The sequence below is a fragment of the Sorghum bicolor genome, chromosome 4, assembly GCF_000003195.3.
Source record: "Sorghum bicolor cultivar BTx623 chromosome 4, Sorghum_bicolor_NCBIv3, whole genome shotgun sequence".
Lineage (NCBI taxonomy): Eukaryota > Viridiplantae > Streptophyta > Magnoliopsida > Poales > Poaceae > Sorghum > Sorghum bicolor.
In genome coordinates, this window is record NC_012873.2 from 54,095,223 (window position 1) to 54,122,625 (window position 27,403).

The following is a 27,403-nucleotide window of genomic DNA, read 5'->3' on the forward strand; positions in this document are numbered from 1 at the left end:
TTTCAGCCAGGGAGAAAAAAAAATCAACCAGAGGTTTCGCCATGACGAATAATGACTGCGGCAAAGAGCATACTCCGTAGGCCGCAGCTTTTCTTTAATCGGCACTCCGGCGAAGAGACGCGCGAAATGTGAACCCGGCGCCAGCATGCATGGCAGCATTTGGAAGGACGGACGGGGGCAGGCATGTCGGGTGGCTGATCGATTCCCATCTGCCATGTTGGAGACAGAGGGGAAGCTCAACGCTTGTTGTATACATATGTCCAACCATATAAAAATTGATGATCGCCCAAATAAATTGCTGCACGTCCATACACGGTACAGAAACTCGTATCTTCTGTGGCCGTGCCGACTCAGTAGCATAGCACATGTGATGAGAAAGACGACGGCAGTACTGTCCTGCCATGGATAGTGGAATTGGAACTGGAACTCTCGAGTCTCGACGATCGACGAGTCTCCATGTGAGTATCGTGCAAGTCTTGGGTAAGTAAGCCAGAAAAGCTAGCGAGCTACAACCTCACCTGAGCAGCAAGATTCGGTGGACGCACGTTATTGCAGGCTAGCATGATCGTGGATGATAATATATATAAACGCGCTACTCTCTAATTTTCTATAAGAGAAAAATACTGCTAGATAGTTAGTAATTTCGTTAGATAAAATCAAACAAATATATTTTGCTTGCGATCAGATATTTATAAACAGTGCAAGTCTGATCTGAGGCCGTGTTTAGTTGATGAAGAAAAAAATTTCACGACACATGTGTATGAAGCACTAAATATAGACGAAAACAAAAACTAATTTCACAGTTTGCCTGTAAATCACGAGACAAATTTTTTAATCATAGTTAGTTCATAATTGAACAATATTTGCCACAAACAAACGAAAGTCCTACATTAGTGAAATTCAAAAAAAAAATCGCATGTAAACAAGGCCTTATTTGTTTTTTCTGCTTCATTCAGTTCGAGATGTGTCGGATGTCAGCGATGACGTAATCTCGGTGTCTATGTTTGCAGCCGTTGGAGAGGAGGTCGTCGTAATCGATTTCCGCGCCCCGCCGGCCGCCGCACCAACGTGTTTGGCCGACGTCAGCTGCTTGCGTTACCAACGTGACACGGTGCCATCTATAATTAAGTTAAAGAGAGATAGATTTGGTTTAATTATATGACAAAGTAAACAAATATCAAACGCGCACATGCAACGTCGTACCGCTGCCGAACCACGTGACTTGCACACAAAACTAAGCTAGGCTGATCGGCGAGCTGCTGGTAAGGTTTCTTGGTGTCGAATACGTGCAAAATAAAGTATTTTGTAGCCGGACCCAAACCCCAGCAACCAGACCGGCACCACCATCAAACGGCAAGTGCACAAACCCACCTGACACTTTTGTCAATTAATTAATTAATTATATTACGTGCGTCCTGCCCTTGATGGCTCTTAAATCTAGCCATTTAATTGGATTTGATAGCACCCCTAATCACGGTGCTTCCTAATAGCTCCATCATCGGACGTTGAATATATAGCTTGACGAGGCTTATTGGCATGAGCTGCACCTGCTGCTCGCAGACCACAGAAGCAATGCACGTAGTCGCCAATCTTGACGAGGAGGCTGCAGTACCCCATCTCGGCACCGCTGGAGCGCCTCCGCCACCAGAAGCCTTGCGGCATCGGTTCCCCAGTGGTGGCAGGCACAAGCCGAAGATTGGGACATCCAGCTGATTACCTCGACGTGGTTTCCATCCCCCGGTAAGCAACGGCGTCGCCGTTGCCGAAGGTCGTCCTGGTTCCATCCGCCGGTGAAGCCGCGTAGGGTCTGTGCGTGTCACCCGATCATCTCCATACAAGCCAGCGGCGGCGTGCGGCTGCTGCTCGTTCGTCACCCGCGCGACGACGACCCTCCAACCACCGATGACGGCCGCACGGACCTCGATGTCCGCATCACCGATGACGGCAGACATCATCATGGAAAGGAAGAAGCCCGAATGTGCGTGGTACACATACCCGACGGCATCATGCTGGTTAACAAAGCTCGAGCAGGGCGTCCTCTCAGCCATCACGGAGGGCTAGTGCACGTACAGGACCGGGTGCATAACGTGATGACGTAGCTTGTACCGATGTTATATATAGTAAATTAAATTTGATCATAGTTCAAGATTCTCGTAAATACTTGTATTTATAGTTTATATATATGTGTGTGTGGATTCTCACCTTAGCATTCTAGCTACCTCTACTTTTCGGCGGTGAGTTATATCTATCAACACAACAAGCCCCATATTTTGTAACTTAATCAATCTTAAACCGTACACTACTATAGAAATCTTTTCCAAAACGATTATTTTTGGTTTTCCAAGGCGACTAAAGGTAACCGCTACAAACGAAAGGTCACCTAACGGAGGCGGGCGCTTTAGAATTCCCACCTTAGTTAGTCGGTAAAAAAACAAAATACACAAGCCCACCAGCGAGTCATTCTTGAGCCCACCAATGAGCCCGGATCTGCTGCGCCCATTTTGTAAACCGTAGATCCAGATTCACAGCCGTGCACCGTTGGATCCACCGGAAGAGAGGGGCGACCTGGGGAGGGAGGGGGAGGCCGCCACCCGCTGCCCTAGATCTATGAGCCTGAATGCCGGATCCATAATCCATGACACCGGATCCATGAGCCCCGCCACTAGATCAAATCCATGGCCGGAGAAGGAACGACGGCTATGGATTTGCAAAGAAAAAGGGACGAGTGAGGATGAGAGGAAGAGAGAGAGAGATAAGACAAATATAGGAGGGGCCGACGATGTACCTCATGACCGTGTTACCGCTGCTCCACGCCCTGCGCTCGCCACCCCGCGTGCTAATAAGGTGCTCACTGTCTCGCCTGCTGCCGTAGCCGCTAGCCGAGGGTGTAGATCCACCACGAGCTGCTGCCGGTAGGAGTGGAGATGGAGAGGGAGGCCAGCGGGAGTGGAGAGAGAGAGGGGGATAGGGTGTTCGAAGTGAGAGAGAGAGAGAGGGTGGCCGGAGTGGGAGGGAGAGGTGGCCACGTCGGGAGGAGAGGGGTGCCGTGGGGTCGGGGGAATAGGGGGAGCAAGGGCGTGAGGAAGGTGAGAGAGGGAGGCGGCTGACAAAGTGATGGAGTGGTGGAGGCAAACCAGAAGTCAGGCTTATATAGTTGAAGACAGAAATTAGGCCTCGATGGGCTAGGCTGGGTCTGCTGGGCCTAGGCCATTTTTGGAGACATGCCTTGTAATTTGCTCGCCACCGTAAAATGATTTACCGAGCCAGAAACCTTAAGTCAACCGCCTCAAAAATAGGATATTAATCGAGACAGACGTCTTAAGGTGTCTGCCTCGGTCGATTTTATGATTTGTCCATATGTGATCACCTCGATAAATAAAGAATATCCACCTCCGTTAATCGCAGACATTAACCGAGATGGGTAAAATGGGCGCCCGCCTCGGTTAAGTTTTGGGGTGTGTCACTTAAAACCAATCATGTAGTAGTGCTGGCCAATAGTTCTTTTTACGATAGTGGTATAGTGTTGATTTTTAGAGTGAAGGACAATGCCAGAACCACAGATTAGAGACTCTAGTAAATAGTTACTAGAGACTCTAAAAATACATCACTTATATTACGACTCATATGTGAGCACATCAGTAATGCGTAAAAACACATCTAAGACATCAATGACACGCATTAAACAAACACGTCTTTGATGGCCCTACATTAGGGACTCTTATAGACGAAACATGTCTTTGATGACACTTCATCAGAGACTCTGATAACTAATAAAACACATCTCTAACACAATATAGGAGGCCTCTATGTTGGCAAAGCATTTGTTCCCGTTTTGTAGGACACACAAAGTAGTGCCATGGTAACACCAACTACTTACTTCTCATAGTCAGATAAGTCGCCCCATGATCAGTGCACCCGTAAAAGAATGGCCATTAACATATTTTTCAAACACCACCTAGCGTATTCATAGGGTACTCAAATTTTCCCATGGAAATGAATATTCCATTGGATAGGGCTTGTATGAGGAAATGTGTAAGCGAATTGATTCAGATGTTATGTTAGGCAAACTTTCAAAGCAAACTGTAAAGGATTTTCTAAATGGAATTCAGAAATTACTTCAATAAAAATCACCATCCAATTATTCATCAGATAGCTGACCTCTAAGTGGAGCATGATTTAATAATTCTGGAATGATTAACTCTATAATATTAGTGAATCTCAATGCTAAAATTTGTTACTTGCTAGATTCTAATATGACTAGATGGGAAAGACATCAATGCAAATGATAAGGAAGCTAATGTAGTTCCAACACTAGTATACATTCCACTAGAGAAGAGGTCTCAACACCACAACTACTTCAAATCCATAATGGATGTCATGCGAGCGAGTGCACTATATATTTTGTATAGCTTCCAGTCAATGGTGTGGAATAAACCTATAAAGAATTCAATAGCGATGGGTGCAAAGCTGGCACGTATTTCAAAGGAGGCACGACCAAAGATCTCGACACCAATGTCAATGTGCTTATTGAGGGCTAAGCGCACCCCTCCACCGTGTGACCAAGCACCGACGCCCCTATAGCAACCTTGTCACCCATCTCATACCCCTAGATCTCTCCTCTTGAGGCAAATGTCAGACTGCCTCCTTGCTTGATGCAACATTGGATAGGCTCTCTACTCATCGTCCGAGCCTCCCACCTCGCTGGATCCGCAGAGGGTCATTCCTAGACCTACTCTCCGGTCAGGCTACCTCAATACTTGATACGATTTCCGAGGAGTCGATGGGGAGGGGCGAGGGCGAATAGGGGAGGTGGATGGATGAATAGGGGCCATGGAAATAGAGAAGGAAGAGGGGAGATGGCAACGATGGAGTAGGTGCAGCCGAGGGGGATGGGACGAGGGGGTGAGAGAGAGGACCAAGGGGTGGTGGGGTTCTAGATACGAGTCCAAACTTAATGGGTCATCACAATTTTTTTGTCCAAGATGTTATAGTGGAGACGCACTTTATTCACATCCTTTGTATTCATAGACTCATTTAGTTGGAAAGTCTCTGATGTCTTGTAATTGGTGATGTGTTTTGATTACTGGCCATAGACGACACCTAATTAGATATGCGTTCAATTTACCCGCATCTATAATGTTGTAATTGTAACACCCTAGTCTATTAGTAGCATATAGTAGTTGGCCCACTATCGGCAATAGTTGTTAGACTTAGTATCACCTTGGAAGTTTAGGAGAGTGAATGCCAGCTTATAATCCTTGTTACTTCAAACATTGTACCATCAGGTTAGCACTTTTAAGTGAAAAGCAAGAACAAATGTACAAGAAAGTCGATGCGCGTATGCGGACCCGTTTCATGTAAGGAGTTGGGCCGTAAGCAGAGAGTTTGTACACGGGTTAATATGCAAGCCAAGCCTTAATATATGCAACCAATGAGACACATAGCTCTGTTTGATTGATAGAGCTTGGTAGAGAGCAGTAAAAAGATACGCTTGTCAGAGAAGCTGCACAAATAAACGATACCGCACCCTGGCCATACATGAACAGCTGCAGGGTGTGGCCTCAAGCCAATCACACGTTTCTGTTTTTGTTTTCTTGGCCGCCGCAAGTCCTGCAGTAACCCAAAAGTCCGACAGTTCCCTTTGGGCGCATACTCCTATTTGCGAGAGCCAACCCGAGCATGTGCTAGTACTACAAATGTATCCTAGGGCAGTAGGGCTACCATGCACGCGCTCCATTTCCGAGACGACGGCCACGTCCTTTGGCCACCGTCACGGGTCGCTGCGGCGGAGCCACGCCACGAGTCGCGACATCAACCCCATGCATGACTCTCGGATCTTTTTGCTTTCGTAACATTTTCGTTTTTATTTGATAAATATTGTCTAATCATAAATTAACTAGGATCAAAAGATTCGTCTCGTAATTTATAGACAAACTGTGTAATTAGTTTTTATTTTCGTCTATATTTAATGCTTCATACATGTTACGTAAGATTCGATGTGACGGAGAATCTTGAAAACTTTTTAAATTTCGGATTGCACTAAACATGGTCTCAGTTTCTGATCGCCCGCCGGTGCGTCGAACCATTTGCCTGTCGTCCTATATATATATCTAGCTAGATCGATCATCCGTGTCAGGACTCGATCTGCAGGAGACGCCGCCGCGCGCCGACTATAGAGTACAAGCAGAAGCAGAGTGTGCTTGATTAGTTCCTTGCTACTAGTTCTGTACTACTCTTCTGGCTTATATATATATATATATATACACATATATATATATATGAATCACGGCATCCACGGTCGGAGGTATCCTTTCTCTGAGTCGGCAATGGAGCACGACGTCGCCCACGGTGGTGGCGGCGGCGCTGTCCCCGCAGGCGAAGAAGCGTTCGAGGTGGCTCATCATCAGGAGGTGGAGCAGCAGGAGGAGTTCAGCGACTCTGAGTCGGGGTCCGAGCCCATCGAGATCTCCGACCTGAAGCGCCGCATGTGGAAGGACCAGATGCTGCTCAGCAAGCTGGAGGGGCGCGCGGGTGTCTTCAGGGCCGGCGGCGGGGCGGCGGGCCCGTCGTCCAGCAGGCCGCTTGCGCCACCGTCGTCGACGGCGAGCGCGGACGGGGCGGAGGAGGAGGAGGAGGAGGAGAACCCCGAGATGCGGTGCCGGCGCAAGGCGATGCTCCGCGCGCAGGACGGCGTGCTCCGCCACATGCTCAAGATGATGGAGGCCTGCAACGCGCGCGGGTTCGTGTACGGCGTCATCGACGAGGCCGGCGAGCCCATGTCCGGGTCCTCCGACAGCCTCCGCGGGTGGTGGAAGGACAACGTGAGCTTCGACCGGTCCGGGCCCATGGCGCTGACGGCCCCGGCCGGCGAGAGCCCGCCGGGCGTCGCGTCGTGCCTCCACCGGCTCCAGGACATCCAGGACAGCACGCTGGGGTCCGTGCTCTCGGCGCTCATCCAGCACTGCGTGCCGCCGCAGCGGAGCTTCCCGCTGGAGCGCGGGCTGGCGCCGCCGTGGTGGCCGACCGGGGAGGAGGCCTGGTGGGGCTCCCAGGGCGAGGTCCAGGCGCACCAGGGCGTGCCGCCGTACCGGAAGCCGCACGACCTCAAGAAGGCGTGGAAGATCTCGCTGCTGAGCGCGGTGATCAAGCACATGAGCCCGCGCTTCGACCAGATGCGCAAGCTCGTGTGGCAGTCCAAGCGCCTGCAGCAGAAGATGAGCGCCAAGGAGACGGAGACGTGGTCCAAGATCCTGCGCCAGGAGGAGACGCTCAGCCGCCGCCTCAAGACCGCGCTCAAGATCACGCCCCTCGACGGCGACGGCGACGAGGAGCACGGCAGCAGCAGGGACGACCAGAACGACGGCCTGGAGGACGTAGTCCGCGGTGTGCATGACAAGCGCAAGCGCGAGCTGATCAGCACAGTAGACAACGGCGGGGAGGCGCTGGTGGCCGGCCTGCTCGTGGCGGATGTTCACCTTAGCCCGATGGACGAGCTCCTGAAGCGTTACTACTACGGCTGCGTGCCTGATCAGCAAGAAGGCGCCGTCGCGCCGGATCAGAACGAAGAAGCTGGCGTCATGATGATGCCTCTGGGAGAGCTGGACCTGGACCTGTGCGGCGTCGTCGACGAGGTGCCGCCGGACGTGCTGTTCGATCTCATCGCGAGCTGGTCGGGAGCGGACGAGGACGACGCGTTCCGCCTGATGCAGGACTGAGCACAGTGACTCAGCTTCAGCGTGTTGGGCCACGCGTCGCCGCGCGATAGGCCTGCTTGGGCGGGAGGAACGACGTGGCGCGTGGATGGCGTGGATGGCTAGTCAAACTGTCAAAGTGCGTCTAGGTACTCTGCTTTGTTTGCGTTCATGTTCTTCTGGAGCTTATCGCAATGGGGGCCTGTGACTGTGAGACGTCTGTGACGTCAGCTGAGTAGTAGGCTATACTAGTTTTTTACTTTTATAAGCTAGTAGACTACTCCTATACTACTATAGCTTGATGAGTGAGTAATCGAAAAGGACAAACCGTGCGCGTGCTCCCGGAAACGTTAATGGGGGCAAATTCATGACGGGCACATCCTATCTCAAATTGAGCCTTGTTTAGTTCACCTCGAAATTTTAGAAAAATTTCAAGATTTTCTGTCACATTAAATCTTATAGTACAGTACATACATGAAGTATTAAATATGTAAGAAAACAAAAACTAATTATATAGTTTATCTTAATTTACGAGACGAATCTTTTGAGCCTAGTTAGTTTATAATTGGACAATATTTGCCACAAACAAATGAAAATGTTACAGTATCAAAATTCAAAATCTTTTCCGAACTAAACAATGCCTTGCTAAAGTTGAATCGCATAAATTCAACAGAAGATCTTGGTTAAAACATTATGCACATACTGTTTTCGGTCACAACACAAATGATGTTCAACTGTCCCGAGTAAAAGAAAATAATAATAAAAAACATTCGCTATGCACGGCCTATACCAAAATTAGGGCAGATATTTTTTTTAAAAAAAATAATGTTCGGTTTCTAACCAAATCAAAATTTGACCTGAAATATGCGCTAAGGCGTTTTCTCAAAAAAAAAAAAATTGACCTATACCAAAATCTGGAGCGTGGTCACGAATGTTTTTAGGGTAGCCATGCTAAATTTTGTTAAGGTTATGAGTATGACATTGACATGTATAAGGTTCATAATATGTCATAGTTTTTTTTTTCGTGTAATCATTGTGAGATCTTGTTTTCTACATAAAAACACAAAGAATATATGGTGAAAACAGATAAATATTAAGTAGATATTAGCATTTGAAGCTTGATTATCTAAATATCATGAATTACATGCATTCAGTGATCGATTGATATCTCCAGCTTTTCAAAGTGGCGGGCACTTGACATACGGTTCAAAAGACTTGTCCATGTTTGGCGCTATGCCCCCTCTCAGAATCGATTTTAATGTGATCTGGATTTCGCGGTTTGAAGAATTTGTGCGTTTGACAATCCATTGTCCTAAAAACTAATCCTTGGTATACAGTGCTTCGGTCGTTAGTCACCACTCACCACAAGCTGCAATCCCCAGTGACAGCTATTATACCAGAACTTCTGAGATTTCTCTATAGACTTCGGAAACTCCGGATCGGTGCTGAAAACTATGAGAAGGATGGCTGCTTGATGGATCACATGATAGCCTGAAATTTATTCTATTTTCTAGTGTGCTGTTTTTTATAAGGTAGAAAAAAGTGTTGTTGGGTTACGAAGAGCAATTCTCATGGCCGACAATTGGACTATTGGGGTGTCTTTTGGGGCGAAAACACTCACGCCTTGTTTGTTTGACTGAAAAGTCATGACTAAAAGTAATATTCGCTAATTTATTGTGAGAGAAAAACATAGCTAAATAACTGATAGATTCTGCAGATAAACTCAAACGAATATGGTGAGATTGGTCTTTCTTTTATCCAGGACCTAGAAGGCCCGAGCAAACCCCAACATCCCTATCTTCAATCTTCACATTGTAGTACATGATACTACAAAGACGCCACCACCAGCTCACACGCCCATGCCACTACAGCGGCGTACACGACTGCCACCAAAGCCTACCACATAACGGACGTCTTCCTCTCCAACCACCACATCATCTCATACGCGAGGATCGGACTCCTCAACGCCACACGGAGGGTGTTCCGTGAAATGCCGCGCCGAAACCTCGTCTCCCGGTTCGCTCTCATCTCTGGCCGCGCTTAGATAGGAAGGCCGAAGCTGGCGCTGGACCTCTTCGCGCGGATGGGAGACGAGCAGCCAAACGAGCATAGCTATGCCAACATGACACGCTCCTGCACCGCCCTGCATGTGCCGGCGACCGGCGCACAGGTGCACACACACACGCTGTCAAGAGCGGGTTCCTTAGCGCGTCCTTCATGGCCAAATCAATCGTGTCCATGTACATGAAGTGTGGTTGCTACAAGGCAAAGTATGACGTCTTTAGGTCGCTCTCGGAGCCCAACCTCGTATCGCACAACGCCATGATCGCCGGTCTAGCGGCGAGCTCCCAACCAGAGATGGGTTTGGATGTGTTTAGGCTTATGAAGCTGCACGAGATGCGTCCTAATAGGTTCTTGTACGTTGTTGCTCTTGTAATCTGTAGCAAATTGGAGGATTCTAGCATTGGAGCAGCCTTGCATTGTGACACGATCAAGGTTGGGCTGGACGTGACCACTTTTGTGGGCAATGTCATCTTGGGCATGTACTCCAAACATGGTACCATCATGGCGGCAGAGCAGGTGTTCTTGTCCGTGGAAGATAAGGATGTTGTCACTTGGAACACCTACATTGTTGCACACTCCTAGCTTGGTGACTACATGGAAGCTCTCAAGCTTTTCAAGGACATGGTGGATGCAAGCGTTTGCCCTGACAACTTTACGTTCGCCAGCGTGCTAGCTGCTTGTAGGGAGCACTCTCTGTTCTATCATGGTCGTGAAGTTCATGGCCACCTCATTAGAAGCAGGGACGATTTTGATGTTGTTGTGAGCAATGCAATCATGAGCATGTACACAAGTGTGATCAGAACGTGTTTGTGCTCATGTATTCAATCGCTCGACGGATCACAACTTGCTTTCTTGGAACACACTAATCTCTGTGTTCGACAAACAAGGCCATGCCAAGGAAGCCATCGATGCCTTTTGAGCAGATGAAGGAAACTGGGACAGTTCCACACTCGATCACATTCGCTGGCCTTCTAGCCGCTTGTAGCCATGCCATATTGGTCAACCAAAGCATGGAGTATTTCAGCTCCACAGGCCAAACATACGGTGTCTCACAGAGAGCCAAGCACTTCTCTTGTGCCATCGGTTTCTAGGTAGAGCTAGGAGGTTGAAGGGCGCTGAGGAACATGTCTAGGCCTGGGCAGCCTGCTCTCCATTTACAGGGTCAATGGAGACACGGACGTCGGCGGCAGGGTCGTTGAGAGATTGGTGGCGCTTGTGCTGCTGTCGCACCTATACGCATTGGGCAAGAGGTAGGATGGTGTTGTTGAGGCTTGGCAGATGCTCAAGGATGGCATGGCAAAGAAGGAAGACACTGGCTATAGCATGGTTAGTTTGAGATAAGTGATGATGCATGCCATGCCTCCTGTGTTAGACAATTAGGGAAGCTTAGTACTCAAGCATTTCACGCATTGTGCTGATTGCTGAAGAGCTATCTCATGTTGCTGATACCGGTAGCTGGCAGAGATATGATGGTCATGGCCAGGACCACCGAGTGGCGCCATGGACGAGCGATTGCAAGAAGCTAACGGCCCGTGGCAAGACAATCATGTTGGCACTGGTCGCCCCCGCCCTGGTCTCTAGCTATAGAGGTTTTGGTGTAGTGTCAGACAGAGGTATTTGAGTTGTGAACCATTTGTGCCCCCAAATTATTATCCACTCCACCAAGTCGACGGATTGAACGCAACCATGATGGTATCAGTGCTAAAAAGGGACCCTCTGGAACACGACAAATTAAAACAAGTTCTTGCAGCTTGGATTGGAAGCGTTGATCTGTTTGAAGATCTTGTTGTTCCTGGTCATCTAGATAGCCTAGCTCATCAGGATGAGAATCTCCATAAAGAAAATTGGTGGTTGATTTTGGCCCTTAAGTTCTCCAAATTAGAAAAGAGGTCTCTGCTTGAATCCACATTCAGGTGAATAGACCTCCAGCATTCCTGCATGAAAGTGCATCAAAGGAACAAATGTTCCACCATTCCTTCAACGTGTTCATTGCAAAGGACACAATTGTAAGTTTCCATCTCTATTCTCCTTCTTCTAAGCGGAACTTTGGTGCTTAATCTGTCTTTTAGCAACAATCAAAAAAATGACATGGTGTTTGTTCTAACATGAACTCTTCAAAATCTATTTGAAGGCTGGGTGGATGAGGTAGTATCCACTAAGCTATTCATAGGCTTTTCTTGAGGAGAAGCTTTTAGAACCCCAAGAATATGTCCATTGTTCAAATGATTGAGAAACCTATGTTGCCTCTAAGAAATTCTGCAGATGATTGAGCTAGGAAAGAGCTTCCACCAAGAGTGGCAGGTGAAATAGATCATGAAGGCTAGAGATGCTTTTACCTTAGCAAAGGTAATGAGTTTCTTCCTTGAGAAAAAAGTATAATTTAGAAAAACTGAACTTGGGCACCATTCCATTCCAAAGGTCGTCCTAGAACAAGAAAGATTTTCCATCCTATATGATGACACTGGCCAAACCAGTAAACTTGTCAAGCAATTTTACAATGTCTCGCTACCAAAAGGAATCTTTATCTGCAGTTGGTGGCAGCCTTCCATTCTGATAGTATTTTCCCTAAATTAGATTAACCCGTAGCAAGCCTTCTCTATTAAGATATTTATGGAGAAATTTGAGAAGCGGAGCTTCATTTTGTGCTCTTAGATTTAGGACCCCTAGACCTCCATGGTTCATTCTTGTCCCTGCAAACCATGGGCTAGGCAACTTTTGCCTATTTATTTGAATTTGGGTCAGCACCTCTCCGGAGACCGTGCTTCCTATATTTGTCTATCTGATCCAGCACTGTAATATGAAGCTTGAAGGTACACATTGAGAAGGCTACAATCATAGAGTTAGTGAGTTGGAGCGTTCCAGCCTGGTTGAGAAGTAGGAAAGTGGCAATGAGTCTCCTCTCACATTATAACAAGAGAGATGTAAACAGAGAAGAGTAAGGTAAGGTGGGATTGATTGGCAGAAAATAAATGTGGGAGAGAAAAATTTCAAATATTAAAATTGATATGCTCTCCTTATGTGTTACTATTAAAGTAGTTTTTTCGCAAGTTTAGGGGATAGTCTACTTGTGTATATTCCGAACTGGCCTGTTATTTCAGCAATGTATTACAAGATCACGTCATGTTGGACGGAATCATTAAAATAGTGACATAATATACTAGCAAGGTAAGTTTTTTTTATGATTGAGGCCTTGTTTAGTTTTCAAAAAATTTCAAGATTACTCGTCACATCGAATTTTTGGACACATGTATGAAGCACTAAATATAGATAAAAAATAACTAATTGTATAGTTTATCTGTAATTTGTAAAATAAATCTTTTAAATTTAGTTAGTACATAATTAGACAATAGTTATCAAATACAAACAAAAATATTATAGTAGCTAAAGCTAAAAAAAATTTTCACGAACCAAACAAGCCGCGGTAACAAATGGCGCCGGTAAAAACTAGCAGCGTTGTGTTGTGAGCTCTCGCTCACGGAGCGGAAGGTCCAGAAGCCAAAACTGGGCCGCCGGAAGCGCCAAAGCGGGCCAGGCCGCCGTCAGGTCCAGGAAGTCCACTCCGCGTAGTGTAGCGGTGTACGCCGTTCGTACGCAAAGTCGTCCGCCTCTGGCTCTGCCTCTGATCCCTCCTACCTCTCCTGGATTCCACCAACCCGTGTCCACTGTCCACCCACCGGTCACCACCTCGCCGGCCCGCCCCTCTCCGTGCCGTCCTCAGCATTCGCCCGCTCCACCTTGCGTGCCTGCCTCTACTACCTGCTGACACGCCGCCGGCGGGTCGTCCTCGCCCGACGCCACGGGGCTACCCCGGGAACCAGGATCGTCTGCCGCTGTCTGCTCGCCCCTTCCTGCTCCTCCAGCTCCATCGGAGATCCGTCCTGGCGTTTCCTCCCGGTAAGCCCGACCACGGTCAGCAGCTCAGCATTGAATCGTCGCCTGATTCATGGAAAAGGAGTTCTGGGTCCCGCGCGGATCATCTATTAATTTGTAATTTATTCTGGAATCGATGAATTAGCCGTTTTGTTTAGGTTTGGGCAGAACATGTGCCGTGCGCTGTCAAATTCGAGCCTTCTGCTATTATTAGATGGCTCATGAATTTTAGGACCGTCGGTGGATTTTCATTTTCTTTGGGGGAGATGGGGATTTTGAAGTCAAATTCATGGTCCTGCTTGAGATTTTTTTTGGGTTAGTGTCCCTACATAGGGGTAGAGATAGGCGATAAGATGAAGTATATATGCTATTGATAGTTTTTCTTACTTTAATGTTGCCCAAGCTAACATTCCATATGATTACAATCTCATTCCTGGTTATTGGTGTGTGTGGAATTTCCACTTATTGTCTGAGTAATGACCAATAGAGTTGGAGCCTAGGGCCCATGATGCCAGTGGGAAATCTGTGAATACACATTGTGTGGCAGTGATGTTGACTTTCTCAAAAACTTGGTTGCAGGATGTGTTCATTTTCAAGTATTTGCTCAGCTCTGTTAGAAATCCATTTTATGGTGCTTTGAAATGTTTGTGGCATATTAATCACATTTTTAGACTTGTGCTCTGTCACTATATATCTCGGACTTATATTGAAGCTCATAGAGTTCCTATTTTCAATTCCAGTTTCAGCACCTATTGATGGATTAGAGATGTAAGACTGCTTCAACTATTTGGTTTGAAGAAAACAAGTTCAGATGGGCTCCATTCTAAGTGCGGCAAATACTACGGCTAAGTCTATGGATCATCATGAGACATCTGGGACATATCCTAATAAGAGGGTGAAGGTATCTACTTATGAGTATGGGTCAAACCCAAGGATTATCCCGACTCTTCCTGATGAGATCTCACTCCAGATTCTGGCAAGGTTACCACGGATTCATTACCTTAACTTGAAGATGGTTTCTCAAGCTTGGAAGGCAGCAATCATTGGTTCTGAACTTTCCCAGCTGAGGAAAGAGCTTGGCGTAAGTGAAGAATGGTTGTATGTACTGACAAAGGTTGAGGCAAACAAACTCCATTGGTATGCCCTCGATCCAGTGTTTCAGAAATGGCAGAGGTTGCCACCGATGCCTTCTTTCGTCAATGAGGAGGAATCCAATAGGACGGCATCTTCTGGGTTCCGGATGTGGAATGTTGTGGGATCAAGCATTAAGATTGCTGATTTCGTGAGGGGCTTGTTTTGGCGCAGGAACAGTTTGGACCAGATGCCCTTTTGTGGTTGTTCAGTGGGTGTTGCTGATGGTTACTTGTATGTCATTGGGGGGTTTTCCAAAGCTGTTGCCCTGAATTGCGTTTGGAGATACGACCCTTTTCTCAATTTGTGGCAGGAAGTGAGCCCAATGATCACTGGGCGGGCTTTCTGCAAGGCAACATTTTTGAATGGCAAGTTATATGTGGTTGGTGGAGTCAGTAGGGGTCGGAATGGCCTGCTTCCTCTGCGTTCAGCTGAGGCGTTTGATCCCAAAACTGGACTGTGGAGTGAGCTACCAGAAATGCCTTTCGCAAAAGCGCAGGTACTCCCCACAGCCTTCTTGGTCGATGTGCTGAAGCCTATCGCCACAGGGATGGCACCCTACAACGGGAAGCTGTATGTTCCTCAGAGCTTGTACTCATGGCCGTTCTTTTTTGACATTGGAGGTGAGATCTATGACCCAGACCTGAATGCTTGGTCAACGATGCCTGATGGTCTCGGCGACGGATGGCCAGCAAGACAGGCAGGCACGAAATTGGGTATTGTGATCGATGACAAACTTTACACCCTGGAGCCTTCCGGCTCTTTGGACAGTGGTCAGATAAAAAGATACAACTCCGAAGAGGACACATGGGTAACTATCTTGCCACAAGTCCCGGTTAATGACTTCACTGATGCAGAGGCCCCTTATTTACTCGCCGGTCTCCATGGAAGGCTCCATGTTATAACAAAGGCGGCAAACAACACTCTTCAAGTTATGCAGGCTGTAGTACAGAATAACTCGGATAACGCGGTATCTGGAGAAAATGTGGTATGGACCACTGTGGCTTCTAGGAACTTTGGGACGGCTGAGCTTGTCAGCTGCCAGGTTCTAGATGTTTAAAATGTGGGTCACAAGTTACACTTTGTAGAGCATATAGTATATCATAGACCATCGTTTTAACCAACAAATATATAGTTTTTTTTCCCTTTTGTCTGTGTGTGTGTGGAGCAAGCGTTTAATTTGATGTGGAGAGAGATCAATTACAGATATGTGTAACTGTATAAGTTAACTCAGTTGCTGGGAGTCTGGGACACAGTGTGTATAGACATACATCGACATGTTAATGTACAGTGATCAATTTTAGTTTCATTTTAACATGTTTCTGATCCTGAACTTTCTGGGAGATCCTTTTAACATATTGTATACATAGCTTATCCAAGTATCCATGCCAACATGTGGCAGAATCCCCCTGTGACTTCCGGTTCCAGCTTAACTTTCGCTTGAGCTTATCATCCGAATTTACCCAGCGTTTTTCTCTCACAACAAATCAACCAATAGTACTTTCTACCATGGTTTATCAGTCAAATGAGTTGATGTCGACCCGTAATGTCCGGCAAGCATGAGAGCATGGTGTGCACACAGATCCGGATCTGCCAGCAAGCATGGCGTTAGAAAGTGCCAATTCTTCCATTCATTCTCTGACGAGCAAAGCAAGCCGCGTCAGCTGTCTCAACGTGCGTACCAAATGCAACGGACGGCCGGCACTTGTCGCTTGTTCACTCTGGCTGGTCGGTGCAATGGAAGTCCACGCGCACGCAGCGTCAGCAGAAAATTGGGGGCGAATTGCTCTCGGTTGCCGGCGTTGTGGGACGAACACACGTCTCGATGGCGTCCACAACTTTTTGTTACTACTCGCTTCAAACGCCGCCGGTCGAATGTCATACATATGACGATTAGAACGATGCCTCCAGGTGAGTATGTGCCGCAATGCGTGAGACTGTGAGAGGCGTACTTCGATTGTAGGAATTTTATAGGAATCGTGTTGGAATTTTATAGGAATCAATTTAATTTCTCATAGAAAAAAAAATACAGGTTTCATGCTCCCGTCGGGCGGCACAAATTGGAAGCTTTCGCAGAGGTCAAACTGCGAGTTTTCAGAACCTGCCGTGTCCTGTTGATCTCACGCCAGTGGTGTTTGATTAGGATTGGTAAAGTTTAACAGGTACTATAGCATTTTCGTTTTGTTTGATAATTAGTGTCCAATTGTATATGAATTAATTAGACTTAAAAGATTTATTTCACAAATTATTCTTTAACTGTGTTTTTAGTTTCGTAAATAATCTATATTTAATAATCGTCTAAACTCTTCTGCACACACAAATCCTGTCAGAACAGTTGCAGTCTGCAGAGCAAGCTATATATACACTTCCATTTCGTCTTATCTGCAAGTCTGCAAGCTCCTCGTCTTCAACAATTCTTGCTTAGCCTCATCACGTACGGCGGGCGACCGGTCGGCAATGGAGACGGAGCGCACACAGTTCAATATGACCTGAGTCCATCAAGAAGAAGCTCCAGTGGTCTCACTAGATGCAGCCGCTTTGTGGTGTACCTTTTCACGACAACAGTGACCTTCTTCTCTACAGGGGCTGCACCACCCTTTCTACTATCTCTTCTCGGCGGCCTCCATGCGCCGGATCTTCTCCTTGTTTTTTCTTCTTCTCCCGTGCTCAGATAAACAAGCTTGCATGTGCGCTTCTCGTGAGGAGATAAGTGTGTAATAGTCGTAGCATAGACTTGGTTTGGTTTGAAAAGGTTTGAATTTGAACTCCGAAAGGTCTTTTGCAAAATGAAAAAAGAATAAAACTCTCTTCCTCCCTCTCATGGGCCCAATCTGGCTAGCCCATCTCCTCCCACCCGTGCCCTCACTCCCTCCTTACCTGGGCCGCAACCCATCTCAGCGGTGGAAAACAGCCCACTGTGCCTCTCTCTTGCAGTCGCTGACGGCTCGGTCCCGCTTGTCATCCCCTTCCTCCGTCTTCCCCAATCTCCTCCACCTTTCCATCCATGGCAGAGCCGGCACCGGGCCGTAGAGGCGACCATGTGCGCCCTCTCCTTCCCCATCCCGTCGAGTCCGGCATCACCGCCTCCATCCCCTCCCCTCCCCTCCCCTTCCCTTCCCTTCCTTTTTTCCGTTCGGTCAGTGGCGAGAATCGTGCCCGCCATTGCCGGCATGGACACTGAGCTTCAATCCGCGGCATTCCTCGCCTCTCTACCTATATAAGCGTAGCCCGGGCTTATTGTATCCTTTTTTTTCCACCAGACCACCTGATGTCGCCCTGTTTCCCCCACTGCAGCGCCACCATCCGCCGCCGCCGCCGAGGCCATTGCCAGAGCTCGGCTGTCACGGTCGATCTCCCGGGTTAGATCGCCTCCGCCTCAGTTTCGCCCTCATTTGGATGCGCATGAGAACGACGCTCAGTCCTTGTCATAGGTTGATTCGACATAGATTAAAAATTGGCATACCTTTTGTATGGAGGTGGTCCATGTTGACCCTTTTATATAGATATGATAGCACTCCTTCATCACATGATTGATAAGGCGACACTATAGACTAGAAAAAGGTGTATGATTATTTTTAGTCCCACTATTACTAGTCCACGATGAATTGCATAAAATCTGTGTTATCTTCGTTAATGCTTGCGAGCTAGTGTGATACATATATTTTTGTTGTCAATTTCTCCTTTATGAATTTTTTCAGTCTTTCTCTTTGGTATAAATACGGAACACCGCATACATAGTCTTATTCCTCTGTAACATTGAACTATTTCATAAGAGGTTGCCAAATCAAAATATGATCAACAATAATAAATGTCATATTGATATTTTCTTGTCAACTGAAAGCTAAGATTTAAATATGTACTTTAGAAATTGTTTGTATATAAGGGGGGCATATGTCCCTCTTTGGCCCTAAGGAAGTTTCATCCCTGTCCTTAGGTGCTCTCAGCTTGGGAGGGTCGTGTCCTAGTCCTTAGGTGCTCTGAGCTTGGGAGGGATGAACGACCCTAAGCTCCTTTGCTTGTCGGGTTAATTTTGATGTCCAACCCACTTTCCCTCATTTTACAGGTCTCTCTTTTTTTACGTATAAGCTTTTTTTTCTTTATGCGTGATGCATCTACTCATTTGTTATTTAGCACATAATAAAGGAATGATGTATATTTTTAGTCGTGCATCAGAAATTGACGCTACCACTTAAGATGAGATCTAGTTAAGTGTGCCTTTTGGTAATTTGTTTGGCGGTAGCGTCTGTGCCGGCTGCCGTGTTTGAAGCCACCAACATAGGAAATTTACATATACCTTCAACTGCATCCTATACCTTCAACTGCATCCCTTGGCTCATTGTCGTAAGAGCTATGGTGATGTTGACATCCCCTACCTATCCCTTTATATTGGTTCGATTTGCTTTGGGTTCAAGCTCACCTGTCAAGACAACAATCATCTGGCTTCCACTAATAGACTCGTTTTTTGTAAAATAATACTAGTATGTAGGTCACAACATCTCTGATAACTTTGTTGAATCTCCCTCATGGTTTTCAACATAACAAACTGTCCACGTGTGTATACCTATAATGTGTCCTAGGAGGCCATTGTCAAAGGTGTTATTGTTGACGGGATTATTCATCGTGGATAACAATATTCATTGAATTGAATCTCATTTGCTTATAATTACCCAGCTCTGTCAGTTATTATAGAAAAATAATCTTCTAGATTTACAGAGTAATTATGTATCTTTGAAAAATAGTCGGAAACCCTACATTTACACATGAATTGCCCATAGATGCTATTAAAAAGTAATTGAAATACCATTATACATGCTTATAAATTTATCACTTTGATGATATTATTGATATATATAAAAAAGAACTTACTCAAAGTAGACCTGAAAATGGTTCACACCATCACGTGGCTAGACCACATATACACATACATATAATGAGCCATGAGCATATGGAATTTTCATGGTTTAACAATTATGAGTCGCGCGTATATGTTGACCACAGGTTTAACAATTATGGCAAGGCACGGCTGAAAATTTTACGCACCTTTTCTCCTTGTCATTTCACATAAATTACATTTAATAACAAATGAAATTAACAGCGCGATGAACGTGAGGCTAGTTATATGCCCGGTCGTCAAGAAAGAAGAAGAAAGTAAATTACATGGTCGTAGACAAAGCCAAATAAACAGCATTTCATCGATCCGCCGTCCTGTCTCAACATACTGATTGCACGGCGATCATAGAGCTGAACATTCAAGAAGAGGCTTCATGACCAGTCTCTATCGCTGCCGGCGAAGCGGCAGCTTTGGGATGCACCTGCTTCTTCTTTATGAGCCCGAACAGTCCTCTGCCTCCCCTGCTGCTGCCGCCGCAGCTGCTCGCGGCCATCTTCTCCGTGGAGCTCTGCTTGCTCTTCTTCTCCTCGGTGGCCTCCAAGCGCCGGATCTTCTCCTTGTACGCGTTCTTGACCACGTACGCCTCTACAAAGTTCCTCCCATCATGGACGCCATCCCAAATGACCTGCACATCCTCCTCTCCTAATGAAACTTTTCCTCTGCAACTGAACTGCCTATTCATCTTCTTCTCGATTAGGCTGACAGAAGTAGCTCAGCCATGGTTTAGATCAAAAAGTTTTTAGATATTAATTATTATTATTTTTATCTATATTTAATATTCTATGCATGTGCCACAAAATTCAATGTAACGAGAATCTTGAAAAAATTTTAGATTTTAAGGTGAACTAAACAAGACCAGCTGTGTGCTTCATGTGAGTTTGCGGAGAAGGAGTTGAGGTGTGCCCCCGCTCTTCTAGGGTGTCCACAGTGAAAATTTGTAAATAGCTAGCTAGATGATGTATAGAAATCTTTCCCTAATATATAATTGTGAAAATTTTATTCCACCAGATATCTTTCTGTCTAGCTATCCAGTCTGTATAGGCTTCAGTCGGCTTGCGCACGCGGCTGTTGTAGCGCTTGACCTCCAACTCGTGGCTCTGCGCCCGCGGGTGGTGGTCGTCCTGGTGGCCGGCCATCGGTGTGTTAGGGAGAGGAGTGGGTGATGGGCCCTCACCCCTCAGGATGACATGATGGGCCCTAAAAATATTATTGTGGGAGGAGATCGTTATTAGCAGGGATGAAACTAGCGATGGGGCTAGGGGGCTCTAGCCCCCCCTACCGCTGCTAGACCACTGGAGCCCCTAGCTTTCTAATTTTAGACACGAATTTATAAGGTAGGGTGGATTGAGACCTTTATTTTTTTTAATATATTTTATGAATTTCATCGTTGATCGATGTTTTTAATATAAGACTACTTTAAGCTAATATATTTTTCTACTGTGAGGGTTATAGTAGAGTTAAGTCGACGTAGCACTTTTGTTTAACCCTCCTCTCCTAATTTTTTTTTCTAGCTTCGTACCTGATTATTAGATTGATGATTTGAGTGAGAACGATGACGCGGTTTGTTTTATTGATTGATGGGGAGGGCTATATCATCATTGGAATACGCACTAAGTTTTATAGGGTAAATAAACTTGTATAGCAATGAAAACAACTGTGCTTTATTTTTAGTATTAAAATAGGGTAGGTAGCTATTATTGTCCACTGTTTGACATTTTCTCTAAACCAGTTTGACTTAATTTATTTATAGGGAAATCATCAAAACGTAAAAGGACGGCTCTTGTTTTAGAGATCGCACTGCCTGTAGCTGCTGTGCTCGCCGGTGCCATACTGCTGTTGCTGAGGAGAAATAGGAATAGAGGACCACCTCTACCAGGTACGCTTAAAAAACCATTTATTCCAAATGTTTATTTGCACCCGCAACACACATCTTAGGATTACTAGATTAATTATGGAGTTTTTATTATCCAAACCAAAAATAATTATTATTCAATAGAAATCTTTTATTTTATTCTCTATTGCAACGCACAGGCATATTTGCTAGTAATAAATAATAAGTAAAATTTTTACAGCGCTTGGAAATTATGAGAGCCCTCCGTTTTGTCAGATCCGATGGTTTAAAAATAGGATGAACTAGATGAAAGGAACTCAAATTTTGGGCCGGAACCAAAAAAATAAGCGGGCCCATAACTAGCTTCTAATTATTTTGGAGGGTATAACGATATTTTAATGTCTTAGAAGCTGCTTCTCTAAATTAGAAAAAAAAAGAGTTGCTTCTCTGAATAAATAAATAAAAAGTTGCTTCTCATCTCAGCACATCGAATGTTCTTCCCCAGCTCAGTGGACTTTGATAGCCAAGGTGTGTTAGGTAGCCTGAAGAAAAATTGCTAAGGGTGTAGCAAGCCTAAGACATATCATGTTGGGTAGAGAATAGAGATAGGGGCGAATCCAACAGTGGAGCAGGGGAGGGAGGCTTAAGCCCCCCTACTGTCGTAGATCCTATGGAGCTCCGTAGAGTCCCTCTAAGATTTCTTTTGCTAAGATTGCTTTGAAAGAAAATAGGCTAGAGGTTGAAAATGATAATAAACTCTAATAGTTTCAGCCCCCTAAACTTTCACTCTAGATCTACCACTAGGTAGATATCCTGATTTCTTGTTTCGTCTAGGCCCACTTCAAGCGCCAGGAAAGTGCCTCGAGAATCGGAGACAGGGCGCGGCCGACACGGGCATGGACAAGAGGACCGTTGTGAGCGCGGGGGATAGGGGCAGGGTCGCCGTGAGTGCAGTCTGGGACCGAGTCAGGGCCTTGCAGAGGCGGACGCGGATGGGAGCTTCACGCTGTTCTTCTGGGTTCAATTGGTCTCTTCGTTTTGAGGGATGAATGCAACCCTATTCACAACTGAGTTGGACCCAGTTCACTACTCTCTAAATCAAACAGCAGGCCATATAGGTTAAACCTGAAATATTACAGTCCAACCCCCAATCCAAACATACGGTGAGTTTCCGTAGACTAGGCAGTCAAAATGGAACGCGTCAACAGGCGCGCGAGGCAAAACCTCCGGGGTTGCAACCAAACCCCTCGGTCGAGGAATTGGCTAGATTTTCTCCTGCACAAAACCATAGTCAACACACTGCACTTCCCCTTCCCGTAACTTTTTAAGACTTCGCTCGATCCATCTTATCCATGCTTGAAACACGCACGTAGGCATGCCAAGAATCATCAATTTGATTTTTGCTTTCTGCTGAGATTACCAATGTGTAATCGTCTGAAGTCAATGAAGTTGGCGGCCACGAGATCTAGCCAGCTGGTGTTTAAAATATGGACTAGTACTCATCCTTGTTGCGTCCAGAACAACCGCTTGTGTGCGTTATGGGACACGTACACATCTATTAGTCGCGTCCGCAGCTTATCTTTTCTTAATTATTAGAACGTGCGGAGAATGTGAGATGAGAATATATATAGTTCAATTACAGCGACCAAAAAGCGCGTGAGATGGCTTTGGTTTGCTGAGAGGGAAAGAATTTTCTTTTTTTTTTTTCAAGCTCCGCTTGGCCGGCACGGATCGAAATGGGAGCTTTCACTTTCAAGCCCCGCTTGGCCGGCAGGGATCGAAATGGAAGCTTGCGGAGGTCAAAATGGGAGAGTTCTGGAACCACTTTCCTATTCCCATGTTGGTCTCAAGCCGGTCTGGACATCATAGTTTTTAGCCACATCATTATCCTTGTTTGCTGGCTGCTCTCCTGAGTACTCTACTGATCAGGAGACTGGAGACAGACCAAGCCATTTCAGTGTGCTCGGAGCCATCAAAAGCTGAATCACCAGAATTAAGGTCTGCATAACTTGGACGTTAATATGACAAGTATCTAATTATCGCGTTACATTACACCAGGGAAAACAGTATTCTAGCTGAAGTTATGGACTTATCACTTATGGCTTGGGCGCTTGGCCAATGCCGTTTTTGCCATTTCACGTAATATAACTTGCACTGAGTAACCAATGAAACAACATGATCGACATCAAGCGAGAAACACGCTGGATCGATCGTCAATCAACAAAGAAAGAAGGAACGAAGACTACACAAACCTAGAAGCACTACTACTTGCGTCGTAGTAATTGCAAGCAGGCGTTTTCCACCAATCCGTGCGCCGACCGAACGTCTGGCAATGGCGACAGCAAATTTATCAAGAAGAGGCTTCTTCTTCTTCTTCTTCAGTGCTCCTGGTCTCCATGGGCGACGCGGCCGCTGCTTTTGGGTGCACCTTCTTCTTCAGGAGCCCAAACAGGCCTCCTCCTCCTCCTCCTCCCCTGCCGCCGCCGCCCGAGACCTTCTTCTCCGCCGCGGAGCCCAGCTTGCCCTTCTTCGTCTCCTCGGCGGCCTCCATGCGCCGGAGCTTCTCCTTGTACGCGTTCTTGAGCACGTACGCCTCCACAAAGTCTCCTCCCATCATCATGGACGCCATCGCGCGCGATCTCTTTAGCAAGCTGTGTCTTCCTCCTCGAGTCCTCGGATCCTCTGCTCTGCTCTGCTCAAATAAAGCTGTCTGAAGTAGCTCAGCTGCTTGCGTTGATTGCTCTCGGTGACTTGCGAGCTGGCTTGAGCAGTTGAGCTGCGTCCCGCTGCTTTTATAGCCGCTACGCTAGCTACGGCAACGGCGGTGGGCGGAGCAGGGGGGCCGTAGAGCCGTAGACTTGGCACGCAAGCTGAAAGCTAGGAAAGGAAACTGCCTGAGGCCGGAGAATCTCGGTCCCCGCATGCTGAAAACGAGCTGCGCTACCCAACCCCCCCCCCCCCCCCCCCAACCGAATTTCCGCGATGTCACGCGTGACACACCAGCCGGCACCGGGCCCAAAAGTCTCCCTTGCAAGATATTGTAGCATATTTATAACTATAATAATTAATATCTAATTATATACAAGATATTATAGTACATTTATAACTATAATAATTAATATCTAATCATAGACTAATTAGGTTTAAAACATTTATCTCGCAAAATACATGCAAACTATATAATTAATTATTTTTAAATTTATATTTAATATTTCATACATGTGTCTAAATATTTGATGTGATAGGATAAAATTTTTTTGAGTAGGAACTAAACAAGGCCCAAGTTGCAATGCAATGTGCCAATGCCAAGGTCGTCAGCCCCACTGCCATCCATCATTATTAGCGCCCACGGGGCAAGACCATGACACAGGATGTAGAGGACCGGAGGTGGCAACAGGCATGATGGGAGTGGGATGGCGGTAGGATCTTGTGTGTGCCGCGAGTGGATCCCGTGCGCAAGCGCTAGTTGCGTGATCACGACGAGGAGACGAGGAAACTAGGTGGATTAGTTTGTTTTCACGGTTTCACGGCGGCTAGGGTTTTGTTATGGACCTCCTCAACCAAAGCACATTTACAATAGTCTTATAGTTTGGGGATACAATCTAAGAAGAATGGAAGGAAACTAGATAGGGAAAGCAAGGATCAAAGGTAGGAAAGGCAAAAACTGCTACAGGGACAGGTTAGGAACAAAGGACTCGAGAAGGAAGACGACTTCGACAATGTCTATTCGATATCCTTTCCTGATGGTCGCCCTGATTTTTTATTATTCTGCTCCTATCCCGGCTAAGGCACCTAGAAGCCCATCACACGGCCCAGCTTGAAAGCCCATCCAATGGTTCAATCCATGACATTACCTTCCGCTTGAAACACGGTTTGCCCCCAAGCCGCTCTTAAATTGTCTCAATGGGAGGTTCATCCTATTTCAAGACGTGAGAGCATTGATAACTATGAATTAAACAACTTAGTGAAGAGTTTTATTTCACCGTTTCAAAGGTTAGCCGCAACATTTAATTATTATATTGTGCGGTGATCAAATATGCCAAGACAAATTTGTAGACTAATTATGCATGTTCGGTTTATTCAGTTAGCACTTGGCACCAACAAACTATTAAACTAAAATGCTCTGATCAAGCATCAGTAGGCTGAAACTCTAAATGAAAGAGTTGGTCGTTGAACTAGTTGGAAGAAGAACTAACATCTTTTGAGAAATCACATGCTACCGAGTTCGATTAGCTCCGCAGTTAGAGGCTCATAACTTCATAGATACAAGCAGTCATAGCTTCGCATATGCAAAAATTTGGCATCTTGATCCTTTCATTAAGAAACCTAGAGATGATATCCTAATGGAGAAGGAGCAAAACTAGATGCCTAAGTAGTAGTTCGGGAAACTAAGGCTTGGGTTGCTATAGTAGGGCAAGAACCTCTTGAAACACCAGACCCTTGAGAGAAGTTGTGAGAGGAGCATCGACCACAGTGCTCCTTCCGATCATGCTACTTCTTGTGACAATCCTTCTTCTCGTGAGCATAGAGCTTGATATAGCTACACTGGACACTGGAAGGTGCCCCCACCACCACTAGAGAGGACTAAGATGGAGGTGAGGAGACTTGCGAGGAAGGTGTGGCTGTCTAGACAAAGGGTTGCGACAGAACATGACTCACACCCTTAGCTTAAAGACTGTCTTTGTCTCATAGCTCAGGCTGAGAGCGATTTGCAGGAATGATGAGTCAGCAATTGCGCCCGGACAGTCTCAAACTCAGGGCAAAGCTGAGAGAGAAACTCGTGAAGGCGAAGTGTGTCTCTATCTAAGTACCATCACCATAAAACTCAGCGCACAACCCATCAAAACAATGCTAGACTTCTGTCATCTGATGGTGGAAGTCCTCAATTATAGAATCAAGCTGATGAAGCGTCTAGGCCTCCTCAACAACCGAAAGGTACATCGTTTGATTATGGATCTCATAAGTGTGATGAAGATGGTCCCACATAATGTGTGAGGTGGCAAAGCCTCTGAGGGACAATGAGAGATCGCTCTCCATGTTCGCAAGTAAGATGGGCTTAGCACATTTTTCTTCATGCGGCCAGGTCTCATAGTCATAGACAATTAGACCGATAGCTTTCCATCTCAACCTCAAATGCCTCAAGTGATTCACTCTTAGCATTGCAACATCCAATGTGTATGTGGGCGGCGTCGGGAAAACAGGACGTGAAGGACAGATCCACTCCCCATGAGATAGCCCCATAGTTGTTGGCATCCATGTGGATCTCTATAGGAAACACAAACTCTCTCCAATTTGTGCCATTGAAAATGATAGGGCACCGCGGGACAAGAATAGCACTGGGTCACCTAGGAGACACCGTGGAAGGAGACAAGTAGTTTTTTCTTTTCTTTATTTTTTAAAAATAAAAGATACAGAGATGGGAAACCAGAAACCACATAATTAGTCGCACGTGGAGAAGCGCACAATACCACTAGGGCAATAGGTCACACAAGCAATAGAGAGCACAGACCTAGAGGCGAACAGGCAGGCCACTGGGTGGGTGAGCAGACTCCGAGTGGGTGGGAGCCACGCAAGCGTGTATGGGTGATGCTGGTGGTTTGGGGTGTCGGGGGCTCGAGGGTGTGGTTGTCCGACGTGTGTGCATGGGTAGGGGGCCACGCGGACGTGTTGCGGCTCAGTGAGGCCAATAGAGTTGACGGGGTGTCGATGGCTCAGCAGAAGAAGGTGAGAACAGAAACCCTAGCTTGATACCATGTTAGAGTGGCCAATTAATTGTATTTCAAGACCTAAAGGTGCAAATATATATTGCCTCTATCTTGTGCGTTCTATGAATTTTAAGATAATTTAAAAGAATATTCAAATAATATATGTATCTATAGATTATTTCAATTATAGAGTTTCTTCTCAAATCGTGCCTTCCTTTTT

The 27,403-nt window shown here is 46.2% G+C and overlaps 3 protein-coding genes and 1 pseudogene across 3 annotated transcripts; 2 read left to right on the forward strand and 2 right to left on the reverse strand.

Annotated features, from left to right (window-relative positions):
• Positions 6,052 to 7,905, forward strand: LOC8068938 (putative ETHYLENE INSENSITIVE 3-like 4 protein). Its single transcript, XM_002452280.2, has one exon. It carries the CDS (start codon positions 6,279 to 6,281, stop codon positions 7,713 to 7,715), a length of 1,437 nt encoding a protein of 478 aa, XP_002452325.1. The 5' UTR covers positions 6,052 to 6,278; the 3' UTR covers positions 7,716 to 7,905.
• On the forward strand, positions 13,368 to 16,082 carry LOC8068941 (F-box/kelch-repeat protein At1g22040). The gene is made up of 2 exons (XM_002452283.2): positions 13,368 to 13,649; positions 14,366 to 16,082. The coding sequence occupies exon 2, from the start codon at positions 14,437 to 14,439 to the stop codon at positions 15,814 to 15,816; it is 1,380 nt and encodes a 459-aa protein (XP_002452328.1). The 5' UTR covers positions 13,368 to 13,649; positions 14,366 to 14,436; the 3' UTR covers positions 15,817 to 16,082.
• On the reverse strand, positions 20,006 to 20,262 carry LOC8068942 (annotated as a pseudogene).
• Positions 23,463 to 24,259, reverse strand: LOC8072622. Its single transcript, XM_002454006.2, has one exon. The coding sequence runs from the start codon at positions 24,105 to 24,107 to the stop codon at positions 23,829 to 23,831; it is 279 nt and encodes a 92-aa protein (XP_002454051.1). The 5' UTR covers positions 24,108 to 24,259; the 3' UTR covers positions 23,463 to 23,828.

Coding starts and splice junctions, on each gene's coding strand:
- LOC8068938 (XM_002452280.2), top strand. CDS start 6,279: ATGAATCACGGCATCCACGGTCGGAGGTATCCTTTCTCTGAGTCGGCA.
- LOC8068941 (XM_002452283.2), top strand. CDS start 14,437: ATGGGCTCCATTCTAAGTGCGGCAAATACTACGGCTAAGTCTATGGAT.
- LOC8072622 (XM_002454006.2), bottom strand. CDS start 24,107: ATGGCGTCCATGATGATGGGAGGAGACTTTGTGGAGGCGTACGTGCTC.